Source organism: Balearica regulorum, chromosome 11 (genome assembly GCF_011004875.1).
Source record: "Balearica regulorum gibbericeps isolate bBalReg1 chromosome 11, bBalReg1.pri, whole genome shotgun sequence".
Taxonomy (NCBI): Eukaryota; Metazoa; Chordata; class Aves; order Gruiformes; family Gruidae; genus Balearica; species Balearica regulorum.
The window spans coordinates 17,258,189-17,272,464 of record NC_046194.1 but is presented as its reverse complement, the minus strand read 5'-3'; the positions used below and the strand labels follow the sequence as shown (position 1 = coordinate 17,272,464).

Sequence of the window (14,276 nt, the reverse complement as noted above, 5' to 3'; positions counted from 1 at the left end):
CTTTAAAGATACATATAACAGTTTGTTTTAAAACTTTTTAAATATATAGCTTTGTAGATTAAATTTCAGTAATTATAGGAATAAATGTCACATCTCAAGAGTAAAAGTTACAGAATGTTTAGATGATTAGAACATTTAATAGATGAAAAGATGCATTCAAAGCAGCATTTATATAGTTCAGCAATGGAAAGGTATAATATTGCTGGCATAATTTCATAACTTTCAGTTTGAGCCTGGCGTGTGCTGTTGTACTCAGCTGGTGTTTCAAGAGTTTTGGGTTTTTTTTATGGAAACACTGTTTATTCTGCCATGTATGAAGTAGGGCTCTGAGACTGCAGGTCTTGCAATTAAATCTGACTTTCTGTACAGAACTAATGAAAATGCCTCTTAATAGAGCCAGTGAGAACAGAATTCTTCTCAGGGGAGCTGTCTGAACCAAGCTTGTTATCAGAAATAACCCATTGGGTGTTCCTCGTGCTGAATGCTGAAGTAAAAATCCTACAGGCTGTTTTGAAAGCAGATATACACAATGCCCGTTATTACGTCAGTCCATCTGCTTGAAATACAAGAATACAGCAATTATGATATAAAGCTTTTCTTAATCCAGAGATTCCAGGCAACGCATAGGACTGCCTTGCCTTTTGTAAAACCCCTTACATAACTCTCGACATAAGCATTCATTACTGAACTTTTTTTTTTTAACTGAAACAGCATAAGTACGAGCTAATAAAGATGATCAAGAGCAGGTAGAGTCAAGATAAAAGAATATCTGAATTTGACAAAGCAGTTGAAATGAGATGCTACTCAATTGCTTTGAGTTGTCCTGGAGCTCCTCACGTGTCTTTGTGACGCAGGCCAGTAAGGGTTTGGACACTTCACATGAGGCAGACTTTGCTAAGTTGGTCATCTGTCCTACTTGGTTAATGTACAATCTGCTAAGTACCTGGCATGGTTCTTTTTGCTTAGTCATTGCAGCCAGTCACTGTTGAAGGAAGGGATCAAGTTGCAATCAACAGAATAAAAAAGAAGCTAAATCCATCCTTTCTCCAGCACTTTAGAAGAAAATAAAATCCATGCCTGCTGCTTCACAAAACTACTGCTTTTGTGACTCACTTCTTCCCTTTTCACAATAAATTCTCTTTGTTTTCTCTGAAAAGTGGTCTTACCAAAGTGCAATACTTCCCTCCCAAGAGGCATGGATGTTTAACATTAAGCTTTGCCTTGTGTTACTGCCAGTTTTCTGGGTAGTTGTTGTTGTTGTTGTTATTATTATTATTATTGTTTAGTGCCTTAGGATATGTTATGGACTAACTTCAGAGTCAGATGGTTGGGTCCACTGAAGGGTAGGTTACAGCCTAGTCTAGCTCCACTACATGGTAGCCCTCCAAAGCTATTGCTCAGCATTGACAATTACTTAGGCCTTTTTATGCCTAACTCTGTTTTTGCAAAAACAAAGCATATTATACAATATGAACATGTTCTACGGTTAATACTCTGTTAAGGTTATACTACAGAACTGCATTTACAGGCATTCAGCTAGAACATATTATACTTAATCTATGCCTTGGATAATGGAAGACATTGGAGAAGGACCATATGAAACTTGAAACATTGGGGGAGGATTAAGTATCACATTTATTTGCAGTAAATAAAAACAAACTCTACCATTACGCAAGAGTATTTTATTTTCTGCCTTAAACAAATAAAAGCATATTTTCAATTTGAGGTAAACCATTAGTAGTAGTTTGCAGAGTATAAATGTCTCTAAAAATAAAATAGCAACACAAAGGTCATGACAAGATTTACATTTGTCTCGAGACCTTCATTAGGTAGTTCATTCAGTACCACTTTACGCAAGCTGTCTGGCTCAAACAACTGCACTCTTCACTTGAAGGCCCAGTGTAACCAAAATAAAATGCCATGAAAGTGTCTAGGAGAAGGTCATCTGTTCTCACCACAGATGGTCTCAGGCACTTTAACATGTCGTGTCAACTTTACGAAAGCTGCTGTCGTGCAATGTGCTCTACTTCTGAACAATTCTGCCTAGTTTACACCTTCCCACTCAGGACTTGGTTCATCGTTCTGGTCATGTTGCCAAATTGAAACAACTTGGCTGAACAACCAAACCAGAGAAACTAAATACAGAGAGCTATACCAGACAATCACCTGGACAAGAAACACATTTACAAGCAATCATCAAATCATTAGTTATCTCTCTGAATTTCTGAGAAAGTTTTGCAGAAGTATTTTGGATGGTGAAGGAGAACGTTTACATTTTTCCTTGGTTAAATCCATTTATCTAGCCCCCTCTAGTAGGAGACTAGGTTACAGAGTCGGAACAAACTAGCAATTAAGCATAAATGTGAGCTAAGAGGGCAAATAAGTAAACAGGCATTCAAAGTTCAGGTCCCCCAGGTATAGCACTGCTGGTTATGCATGCGATTGTGCTGTTTCTTTTAATGGCAATGTTCCAAAGCAACAAAGGCCTCAACACAGAAACAGCTTCCACCACGTTATTTTATTTGGTACAGGAAACTTGTGTAAGTTACATTGGCTAGTAACATTTTTCTGCTAGTGAAAGCTGCGTGTACAAGGGTATTGTTAATCATGCTATACCAGCAAGTCTTTTTTAGGACTAGGAATCAATAGCAGCTGATCTTCCCTGTTTAGTATCATTTCATTAAAATTCACAGAAGAGTTTTACTAAGAGGAAAAGTGAATAGCAGTCCAGTTGAGTCACACTTCATGGTGTACCTGGATTTTAGGGATGCCTAGTTACACTCAATATCTAAACCTTTCTAACACTTTTGATGTGCTTTAAAAGTAAACAAAGAGTATCAATCCATGCATAATTATGCATGACTGAATACGTCAAGTATTCATCAGTTCGTATTAATTTTGTAAGTATCTAAAAGTGATTTAACCTCTCAAAAATTCTTATCTTTTTTTAAAGCAGTTAGTGTTTCATCTTTAAGCTACAATGTAACTCCTTTAAAGCCAAATTATCTTACATAATAATGAATTACATTGCATCACAAATGAGTATGATGCTTCATGGACAAATAAAATATAGTCCCTTTTCTAAAGGAATTACAACCCAAGGCCCAGATCCTGCAGAAGCTAATGCAAAACAAGATTTAGTGGAATTTGTGTTGCATACATGAAGTTACTCTTGTGCTTGTGTCCGCAGTGCTAGGTTGTTAATGAAAAACTGGATTTCAACCTACTCTGCACTAAATGGTGATAGAAGAAAACAGTAATAGTCCTTTATTGCCAAAATTGCAGTTTACTTTAGCACAGACGTTTTTTGTGCATACTTCAGATTATGCAGGTTTAAAAGAAGACACATCTTAGACCTTTAGTAGTTTACCACTAAATTTGAAAAGGAAACCTTTGAAAAGAAACAATTCATTGTAACTTTGGACCTTTTGTAAGCATTGCTGCTGTTGCAACTTGTAACACAGAAGTGGAATGTTACAATGATCCTTTAGGACTCAAAAATAGATGGTTCCTCACTGCACTCTCTAGTCTTTCTTTGCATTCTGGGCATCTTTTTCTTCTTCATCAGAGTATACAGTGGGTTCCTCCCCTTCCTTCAGCAGCTTACCAACATGGTGATACTTAACTGGGAAAAAGAAAAGAATCCAAGTCGTTATTCTGCCCTGAAGATGTACCTTTTTAAACTCCTACACCTATTTCCTGAATTACAAAATGCCTATATTATAATGAAACAGCTCTCAGCAACTTATTCCAAACACTGGGAGGAAGGAGAAAAGCTGAAATCAACTACCTGAACTACTATTAATATTGTAGTAAGTGTAAGAAACATGCAAAGTGAATGTAACTATAATTCTCCTTCTATTGCCTAAACCAAAAGACGAATGAATGTGAAGACACATGTAAACTGTGGGACTCATCCAGCTAAAGAAACAGAATCCTGGATTAGATTATTTTTCTTGCCAATGTCAAAACTAATTTTTCAACCAATGACATTGTTACAATATTTAGATTATGTATTATATACATATGCACGTACATATATGGACACATGTACACAACTTTCAAGGGGTTTTATTTTTTTAACACATATTGAAAATATCCAACAGGACAGAAGAGAGATCCTTTCTTCCAAAGATCAAGATGGATCGGTTATCCAATTATGCAGCTAAGCCTCTGCCTTATTTTATATCTCTTTTTGAACATGTAAAAACGCCAAGATTGTATACACGTAAGAAATGAGAGCTATGCTATGTTGCCCATCTGTCAACTTCAACAAAGCAAAAGATGCCTCTGACTACAGGTATTTCAGACTAGCATTGTTGTTATAATTAATAAGAATTTGAAACAACTAATTGCAAAATTTACTAGAAACATAGTAATAAAATGACTGCAGTTCATGGTGAATCCTGATGCCCAACTCTTGAAACGGTAGATTTATAGTTTAGGTCAGATATTTGGTAGCCTAGTTCTGGTTTCTGCAACATACTTGTTAGCATAATAAAGCAGCCATTCAGTGTGGCGTGATTAACAGTCTTGATTAAGACAGGAAGAGCGCCAAAATAGTAGGGGCACATCAGGTCAAGACTGAGATGTTCTAATGACATTATGTGGAGGAAAGCTCCATTCTAGCTAGTGATAGTAAATCTTTAATACCGAACACTAGATTTAAAAACAATTTGATTTCCACTATACTACTTTTTTGTATATGCAATTTCCATCACACATATATATATATATATAAAAAAAAATTCATCAAGACAAACAACTGATACATTTTTTTTTCTCTTATCTGAGTAGAAATAATCCCTTTGGTGTTCACTTGCGTAAAAGGCATAATGAGATATGGAGGAATTATTTTTCATCAACAAGATGCACAACAGGAGAAAAAAAAAAACCATACCAGCGGGCATGCCCTGGTACAAGGTCAACACACCAACTTCCATAAAACTATGGTTTGAAGTTCTGCTTTTTGAGTAGCAAGTTGAGGCACAGGACACAAAACAGTTAGAATTGCCTTTTTTAAACTTTTAATACTAAATAGAAATACTTAATAGAAATACTTAATAGAAATACTTAATAGAAAAACAAGGCAACTGTGAAAGTGACTTTGTTGTGTTAATTTTAGAACAAACATCTCAAGTGTGCAAGTTGTCTGTTTTCCTCTGCCACTCTGGCCAGCACTGGCACTGTAAGGGCCAGGCTGCTTGCAAGCACAGAAGTGGCATTTGCCCATTCCTGAACATCTTCTGGGGGAGAAAGTCAGCTAGACACAGTTGTTCATGAATCTGATAAAGCCACCAGCAAGGCCACGCAGAATAACTTATTTAGAGTAAAAAAAGTTATATCAAGAGCCCTAAGGGGAAAAGGCCTAGTTTAAACAGTCTTCCAAACTCAAAAATCAAGTAATACTTTAAATGTTACTCTTATTTCTGAGAAGCTGAACAGGACATAAGCTTCATTTTTCAGAGCATTAAAATCTAATAATCTTTATAGATGGGGTCTTAACTGTATCAAAACCATGCTCTCAATTTCAAATTCCTGTCAACTTTTTGAGTGGTCTTACAGATCTTATCCTATTGACAGTGCTTCCATCTCTCCTACTCTTCTGTAAGGAACAGAAGGAGGGAGAACGCAGAAGGAAAACCTGACATTTCTCTTAATTCTTTTGAGTAACAGTAATTCTAGTAATACTTAGTAAACTGAAGTATTAACTCAAAGTAAGTTTCCAGCATGATGCTTCCAGCTGGTGACAGCCTTTTAACCATTGCTTCTCCTATTACACACTAGTTAGCTACTTCTTTGTAAATAGGTTTAAAATTGCTTACAAGTGAATTGTGACTCCCAGTCCCTCAAGGTCTCTTGCTGTGTAGCGTTGAGATCAGAAAGGTCATCATAGTCATCCCTCAGAGCCTCCTTATCCAGGCAGAAAGTGGCAAGACCTCGGGATGCATCTCTTCCAGCAAAAATCCCATACGGGCCCTCTTTAAAATGAAAACATAAGCAGCATTATTACAGAGGTAATGGATGCTGTATGATCTTCTTGGATTAGAGTCTCCAACCTGAAAGAGATGATGAGTTCATACCCTGACCTATGGGTCAGAGGTGCCTCAAACCTCTGAAATGTTTTTAGGTTTTATCCTACTTGGTAATAAGGGAAAACAGAGGAAGAGGACAAGAAACAAAACCATGGGAAGAGATACTGAGTTTGCTGAAGCATCAGGACAATGAACCACACAATGGTTCATGGAACATACAAACAGGGTAAGAATAAGCACACAAACTGGGAAGCACATCCTCAGGAAGAGGAACAGGTGAAGGATTTGTAAGTCTGAGGTGAAATGGAAGTTTTCCAAGAGATGCTCTGGACTTAAAGAGCTGAAAGGATGACTTCACAGAAAATGTAGTGGTGATGCAATAAATTACCAACTTGGAAGAAACATCTATTAAAACTTTCAAAATGCAAGATGAACTCCAATGATCAAAACATGCAACTCACAGTAAATCAGAGATACCTTATCAAGACAGACTCTTGCTAAACTTCAGTAATGATTAACTTGCTTGCATGACAAGCCGAAAATGGAGATACCACATGTTGCAACCAGAGATTGAAAGTTCTTTTTAAGAGAGCTTAAAGAAGTTAGATGTGAACTCTGGTTGCTGTAGAGAGCATGCTATCTTCCACACCTCCCAGGGTGAGCTTTTTCCTAAACTCATCAAAAGAATCTTACTTTTCTGTTAAAATGAAAACCAAACTAGCCAGACACTGTGACGAACCATTCAGCAATTACCAAATTAATACAATGGGCAGCTTTTAACTGTTGCCAAGGAAGGTAGCACCCAAAGCGTGGGCCTTAAATCAAGTGGCTTTTAGTTTGCACAAATACAAAACTGCACATCTGTACAGCATCTCGACTGCTGCAAAATGCAAAGTTACAGTCCAGCATCATTCAGCAACAGTCTCTGGTCTATGTTTGGACCAAAAGTAATAATCTCATCATGCTTCCAAATAGGTGATGTCTCCTGCATGATTCTCTTTGGCTGTGAGCAGCACTGGCAGCCACCAGCTGTCTGAACAGCTCAAGAGTGGTCATGCCAGACAGATCCTTGTACAAATTAGGAAGCCTCAGTGAGGCTTTTTAACTGGAGGCCTCTGTTAAAAATAAAAACGTATGCCCTAGTGGAGGTGATTCAACTCTTACATCTGGGTGCACATAGTCCCACCCACGTCATCACTAGCTGCTCTATAATCGTCTGCATAGCTTATTCAATCTTTGCACATTTGAACTGCCTACACTCCTGATAGGAACCTGGTTTAATCTAAATTGCTAGGTATTTAGTATAAATATTATGCAATAGAGTGATGTCCACTAAAGTTGGGAATGGAATGTAAACACTGAGAGAACACTTTGCTTCTGCTGCCTGGCATCAGGCAAAGGCACCCGAGGCCGATGAAGCCGCCCAACCCAACAGCAGCACAACCCCTTCCAGTACTTGTGGTACGTGTAATCTGCCCTGGGAAAATAAAGAGAATAATGAAGCAACGTAGCCTGGTAAAGCCGGAGTTTTTACAACACTGAGGCCCGACTCTGGAGCGCAGGCAACCGCAGTAATCCTGCCCTCCACCTCACCCACGGAGGAAGGTCTCCAGCGCTGCTGGTTGTGGGATCTCGCCACAGGCCAAGCTCCGCACACCCTTCCCAGCTCTAAGCAAGCCGAATCCTTTCCAAATCTCCAGATCGTGAGCAGGGGTGAGAGGGCACGGGCAGCTTAGCCGAGCGTTTATCCCGCAGGCCAGGAGGCGGGTTAGGCATTAACGCGGAGCACGCTGATGCCCGCGCCGCAGGGAACAGATTGCCCCGCCAGCACCGGGGCGGCACCCGGGCTTGACCCCCCCCCTGCCCGCGGGGTGCGAGCGGCGGCCAAGCCACCGAGGGCCCCGGGATTCCTCCGGCCGAATCCCGGGCACAAAGTGCCGGGGGTTCCCGGGCTGGGCCCGCCCCGCCGCCCCGGGCTCGCCGCGCCGCCGACCCCCGCCCGCCGCGGCCCTCACCGGGCCCGTAGAACTTTCTGGCGCGGGTCACGTCGAAGACTTTGCCGTTGATGGCCATGAGGATCCGAGGGTTGCGCACCCCGTCGTAGGGCCGCAGCTGCGCCAGCGTGAAGTCGCGGCGCTTCATCTTGGGCAGCGGGGGTGGGTCCGCCTCGCCCGCCGGCGCCGCGGGCCGCTCGCCTCGCAGGATCTGGTAGAGCAGGAAGAGGCAGAGGCCCAGCAGGCTCAGGTTGAGCGGGGAGCCCACGATCTCCAGCAGCAGGCCGCCCCCATCAGCCGCCGCCGCCGCCGCCTCCTCGCCGACCACCGCCGCCTCCTCGCGGGCCATCGGGCTCTGCTGCGCTCCGGCACGGCGGGCTGTGAGGCGCGATGAGGCGGTGGCACCGGCAGGGAGGAGGAGCCGGCCCGCCTCAGAGCGCTGAGGGGGCGGGACGCGGCCGGCAGGCGGGCTGAGGGAGTGGCCCGGCCGTGTGGGGCCGGCAGAGGCGGGAAGGGAGACGCTGAAGCACAGGCAGGGCTGAGGGCGGGAGGAAGTTGAGGCGAGGGCGCCGCTCTGTGTGAGGCGGGCTCGGCACCGGCCGGCTCCTAAACCTGCCTCTGACAGTAGGTGGTAGTGTGAGCCAGGCGATGGCGGACGCCGCCCGGAGAGCCCGCGGCCCGGCGAGGGACGCCGCGCAGCTGAGGCGAGGACGGTTCCGCGGAGGGCGCCGCCGGTCGCCATTCCCCGCCGAGGCGGCAGCAGGTCAGGTCAGGCCGCTGCGGCAGCGGCTCCGTTGCACACGGTTTCACAGAAATTTTGGCAAAAATAACCTCGGAGTTGCGTTAGACCCGCGTCAAAGCTGCCGCGCTGGCCTGCTGAGAGCCAGCCGGTCCCTTTCCTGTGCGAGGGCGCATCTTCGCTTTCCTGACGGGGCTGTATCTTTTCGCAGTGTGTACTAGCGATCATGGCAAACTCAAAAGTAGGAGAAAAGGGACGAAATTACCAGATTTCTGCGGGTTTGCCATTCAAATAATACTCCCTGCCCCCCAAAAGCCACAAAAGCAGCAACCACAAGGTACTATTATAAAGTGAAAAAGAAAAGTGTCCAGTTGTGGACTTATTTGTTCAGGCTTCTTTTCAATGGAAATTTTGGTGAAGTAAAACTTAAGATGAAGGAAGTACTAACTTGATTTATCTACTCAATACAGTGTTCACATGGAGCAACCGGAGCTCTGAATAAGGCTAAGTACTGCCGGTGTCATCTGCCTCTTGGTATCAGGTGTGAGAAAGCAGAAGTGATATTTTGGGTCTGAGTAGTTGTCTCTGCAAATCATGTCCTCGCCATCCTTCCAAAAGAACACAAACCAGCACCCAGTCAGAATATCATTGTTCCCTCTGCACAAGGAAGTAATATCACTCAGGGTGCATGTGGAGAAGAAATGCAGTGTATCAACCTTGATCTTGCATTGTAGCTTGGAAAGTGGTTCATATCACTGCTTCAGTGCACAAAGGTCACTTTTACTGAACCTGTCATTGGGACATTTTGTTAAATAGACTCAAAAGCAGTGCATTTCATTTACTTTCTAATTCTCAGTGTTAGGCAAATTTTAATTTTGTGGGCCACCGAGGATACTGATAGAGTTTTGCCTTTTGGGATACACTCAAGACCTCTCAGTACTAAGGCGTTTAAACATGTTGGCTCTTGCAAGGTAGGGTATTTGGTTCCACCTGCTGTTTGGTTTGGGAAGGTCCTTGTTTTATTGATCAGCACTTGAACCTTGATCTGTCTTTTCATGATATACACTGACTTCTGCTTCCACCTGTAGTGTGACTTGAAAAACTCATTGTTTCATTGATCTGATGACTGAGATTTGTATTTGGTAATAAAGTAGGTCTTGGTTTTGACCCTATTTAGGAAACTAGATAAATCTCTGAAACTTTAGTATTATTCAAACTAGGAGCTGTATTACCTAGATGGAAGTTGATTCTGCTCAGTATAGACATAACACTATTACACTTCATCATGTTGATATTACATGTTAGAGGAATAGATGTAAAAAACCCCAGAAATTTGGAGGGAGAATTTTCTTTCATTTTTTTACAATACATTTTGTTAAAGGGAGAGGAAGAACCCAGACTCCAAAACAACCCCAACCTTGAATTTGACCATGAACCAAACACTGAAGGGAGGGAAAAAGAAGCTCTCTTTATGCGTAGTATCCTACAGAAACCATCCAAGAACAGTTCATTCTTAGATAAAGAAGGGCCAGGAAACAGTGCTAAAATTGATAGAATATCAAGTTATCTGCCACACAAGCACTCGTCCCACAAGTTACAGTTGCCCAACTTCAAGCTCTTTTTTTTACCTTGCAGCATATCAAAAAACATATGTCTCAGAATGCATCTTCCTTAAGAAAAAAATAAGAACAGATATTTAGAAATAAATGGGTGTAAATAAAATTGATACATCAGTCAGAATTATGTAAATTCATGAACCCTTTGTTATACATTTCTCGCTAGCAAGCTTACTTGGCAATTCCTTTAAACAGAACTGAGGTTCTAGTCAGAACGGAGTTGGCCCCAGCTCCAGTTAAATACCACAGGCATTAGCTATAAACCAGTTAAATCCCACACAGGTTTTCCTCTCCGTTGTATAGACAACAATAGTTTCCTCTTGAAACCATTCTGTTAACAACATCTATGAGATGGGTTAATAAAACAGTTCTAATGTAATGCTCTTATTAATTGAAGAAAACACTGAACTCGGATAACTTTCATATCCTTGCAAATCAGAGTAGTTCAAACAGTTTTAAAATATTCCTACTTGTTTTCTGACAACCAGCATAAATCTGTTAGAGATAAAGCAAAATTAGCTCTACTACACATCAGCATTCTTTTTTTGGCTCTGTTTTCACTTTGGAACTTGTCTGGTAGATTTAATGAATCTTTTAGAGCATATTTAACGCTTCCAAACAAATTGTGCTTTGCCTTGGTTCCCTGTGATACACTTTACCTTGACCGAGGTCCAACAAAGGGACCATTGTTACCAACCTGGTTTTGGTCCTCATGTTCTCTCATTGTTCCTTTGGAAGCTGTCCACAGCAATTCTTTAACTTGCTTGACAGACAATTTTAATTTAAACTATGACTGCAAGATGGTTTTCAGAACTTTGCAAAGATACTGATGCCTGATTTGCATTGCTTGTGAGCAGATTCCCAGAGCTTCTGGTCACCTGGAACTATTGCTGGCTTTCATTCAACCTGCAAGAACCCGGGCTTTCTGAAGTAGAGATGAGGTATATTAGTCTCTGAGCTTACTGAGAACTGATGATGAATAAAACCACTGGCAAGTTAGATCTTTACTGTCCAACCTAAAGTCTGATTTGTAACTCCCACCTGAGAATTTGAGAGACTTCAGTAAAGTACGATATTCTTGCATCACAAACAGCTTGTAACATCAAGTAGCAGCCATAGAGAGAAGTTTTTGCTTTGTGGTCTAATGGTCTCTTGGAGTCTGTAGACTTCTCAGGGCACTAAATAAAGAAACTAAAAAGCAAGAGTAAATGTGCCTTACAGGGACACAAGGAATTCAAGCCCTCTAGAGAGAGACAACATATTATATGAGTCCATCCAATAAATTTACATAGGCAAGCTCCATCATACCTGCCTGTTTCTCACAGCTGGTGTAATACAGGTATTACTTCTCCCTTCTTCCCTTTTGGTAATAATTTAACTTACCAACAAGGAAACAGAAAGGAATGATGAGGAGCTGTAATCTCACTCTTCTTTTACTGACTAGCGCTTACCAATGCCAAGAAAACTAAACCAATCCCTAAACTGCAGAGGTCCAGTAGGTCAAATGTACTCCTAACACTGGCAGCAGGCGTTATATTAAGCTGCTGTTAGAGTGTGTCTGTTCCAGGTGCTGAGCAGGCACATGACCTAAGAATGCCCTGAATTATGTCTAGTCCTCAGATCAAAAGCATAGACCATCTTTCTGCTGGACTGCTTTTTTTTTTTTTTTAGGGTTTTTTTTTTAGTTTTTATTTCCATCTCTTCACATTTCTTTTTATTTTTTAGTTGCATCTTCTGACTTTCAGGCTGTGTTCTTCATCCAGCTAAGTGCTAGAAGAAAGAACTTTGCAACGTGAAGAAGATGCTATGCTGAAGGCTATCATGATCTTGTCATTCCTGGAGATAGATGTGTAAACATCTGCAGCATAAAGCAGCTCCAGATGGGAGTTTTTACCAAGTTTTAGAAAATGTGTCAGAGGAGGGGGTAGGAAAGTCAGAGACTGCTCATGCTAGAGAATTGCTTTCCTCAGAAACATACCGATGTGAGCTTGCAACTAAAACCTCCCCCCTCCTCAGCCTTACCTTCTCCTTTGCTCACTTGTCTTTGAGGCTGCCAGGACTATGGTTTTCGATTCAGTCATGCTGAACAGGACTGAACATCACTGTGACAAGAAAGCTTGCTAGGTCAGTATGTACAGCAACCACCCTAGGAAGTTTTGGAGATGTCTTATCTTTTAACTGTAGATGAAAATCTGGGTGTGAATTCTCAGTATGGGCAGCAGATGTCAAAAACAGTCTGGACAAGCAACTTCTGGAAGAGGCAAGGAAAAAAGAAAACAGAAGTCTGCATGTGATTCTTGCAATGTAAAAGTCTCAGTATCCCTAGAAAGCACATTGATTGACACTGAAAGAGTAAATAAAATCCCTGACTTCCTGAAAATAACTGCTTGGCTTTGCTTACAGATCTGATGAGCCACGAGGGTTTTATGTATCAAAAATAACTGGATGACATGGAGGAAACTTGGTGGATTCACAGATTGAGTCAAATCAGCAGCACTGTTAGAGGGAATAAGAAATGTTATCTCTGCTCTGTTAGTGTCAGATAGGGAAATTATATCCATTGCATGTACATGGCTTCTTCACAAGGACCAGTTTTCACTTACACTGGAGACATTCACTTTGCATTTTGGAATGCATGAGCAATCTTCACTTGTGTCACTATATCCCTCAAGTAGGGCCTGTTATTTCTCTGCTGCTATGATGGAGTGCTAGTTCTGCTACAGAGCAGATCCGTCTGTTTCAATGTGAATTGACAACCAGCTTCAACATTAATAGATTTAAAAATTAGAAGAAGGGACGTATCAATAAACTAGGATGGCAGGGTTTTCTAGGTTTGCAACATTTCAGTTGCAGAAATGCAAAAAGATAGGCATGGATTCTCATCTCAGTTTGAGTTTGTTTAGCTGAAATCTTCTTCTAACACCCCTAGTTGATTACAAAGAGGGCTTTCGCTGCCTTTCTTTGGTCTGCTTTAGTTAGGAGGTCAAATCCAAAGCAGCACAGACAAGATGAGGATGACAGAGTAAAAAAAAAGAAAGCAGCAGCAGGAAGACAGACATGCGGAAGGAATATCACTTGCTTTTTCCCAAAATCATCTAGGTGTCTAGTTAGATTAGATACACTTCCAGGTGCAAGACAAATTTCTGTCTGTTCCACAAATGGTTCCTTTTATCTTTAGTTTTCTGATTTTATTAAACAGTTGAAGACAGTTCAGTTGTGCTTGGTTTGACGCAAAGTTAGACTACTACGTAGTGATCCAGAGGAATCCAGTTTCCAACACATTAGGGAAGTATGCCATTAATTTCCCAGCCTGGTGATGTTCTAGCTGTTCTAGTCATGCAACGTCCTCAATGGGAAAATCTTTCAGATCCTCAAAGTCATCCCACAGCCTGAGAGATGTTACACAAAATTATGTACGCTGAGAAGATGCCTTGCACCGTGCCCCAAACCCTCTAGGCGATGTGCTGAATGCAGATGTCTTAGGTCATCAAGCTTAATGCTTTCCCAAGCAGTTGTGTTTCAGGAGCTAGGCCAGGGAGCTGCCTGCTACTTCATGCCGTAGGCCTGCCTTACACAGCTGAGGGTCTCCCAGGTCTGTCTGTAAGATTCCACGGACGACAACCCAGCGGGGAAGCCCAGGAAGCCTTGGAAATAGCACAGACTTTCCCACTCCGTGAAGGCAAAGGAACCCAAATTCCTGCAATATCAACTCCATTTTATTTAACGTGATTTCCCCGGCCAAGCGTCGCTTTCTAAGGGAGGCAGCGCGGCCGGGTCTGACGGGCGGTCCCAGCACGGTGGTGCCGAAGGGATCCAGGGGGCTGACCCGGCTTCACCGGGGAGGGCCCCGCCGCGGCGCCCTGCGCGCCAGTTCCCGCCGCCGTTCCCCGGC

At 42.2% G+C, this 14,276-nt stretch overlaps 1 protein-coding gene across 1 annotated transcript; it reads right to left on the bottom strand.

Moving 5' to 3' along the window:
• Positions 1-1,667: 1,667 nt before the first annotated feature.
• On the bottom strand, positions 1,668-8,515 carry PGRMC1 (progesterone receptor membrane component 1). Its single transcript, XM_075763531.1, has 3 exons — positions 8,051-8,515; positions 5,826-5,981; positions 1,668-3,625 (listed from the first exon to the last, which is right to left on the bottom strand). Exons 1-3 carry the CDS (start codon positions 8,376-8,378, stop codon positions 3,525-3,527), a joined length of 585 nt encoding a protein of 194 aa, XP_075619646.1. The 5' UTR covers positions 8,379-8,515; the 3' UTR covers positions 1,668-3,524.
• Between the last annotated feature and the right edge of the window lie 5,761 nt (positions 8,516-14,276).

Excerpts from the sequence above, each read along its gene's own strand:
- PGRMC1 (XM_075763531.1), bottom strand. The coding sequence starts at position 8,378 with ATGGCCCGCGAGGAGGCGGCGGTGGTCGGCGAGGAGGCGGCGGCGGCG. Across the intron at positions 5,982-8,050 it reads CAGAAAGTTCTACGGGCCCG|AGGGCCCGTATGGGATTTTT; the intron begins GTGAGGGCCGCG and ends TTCATTTTAAAG. Across the intron at positions 3,626-5,825 it reads CTGGGAGTCACAATTCACTT|TTAAGTATCACCATGTTGGT; the intron begins GTAAGCAATTTT and ends TCTTTTTCCCAG.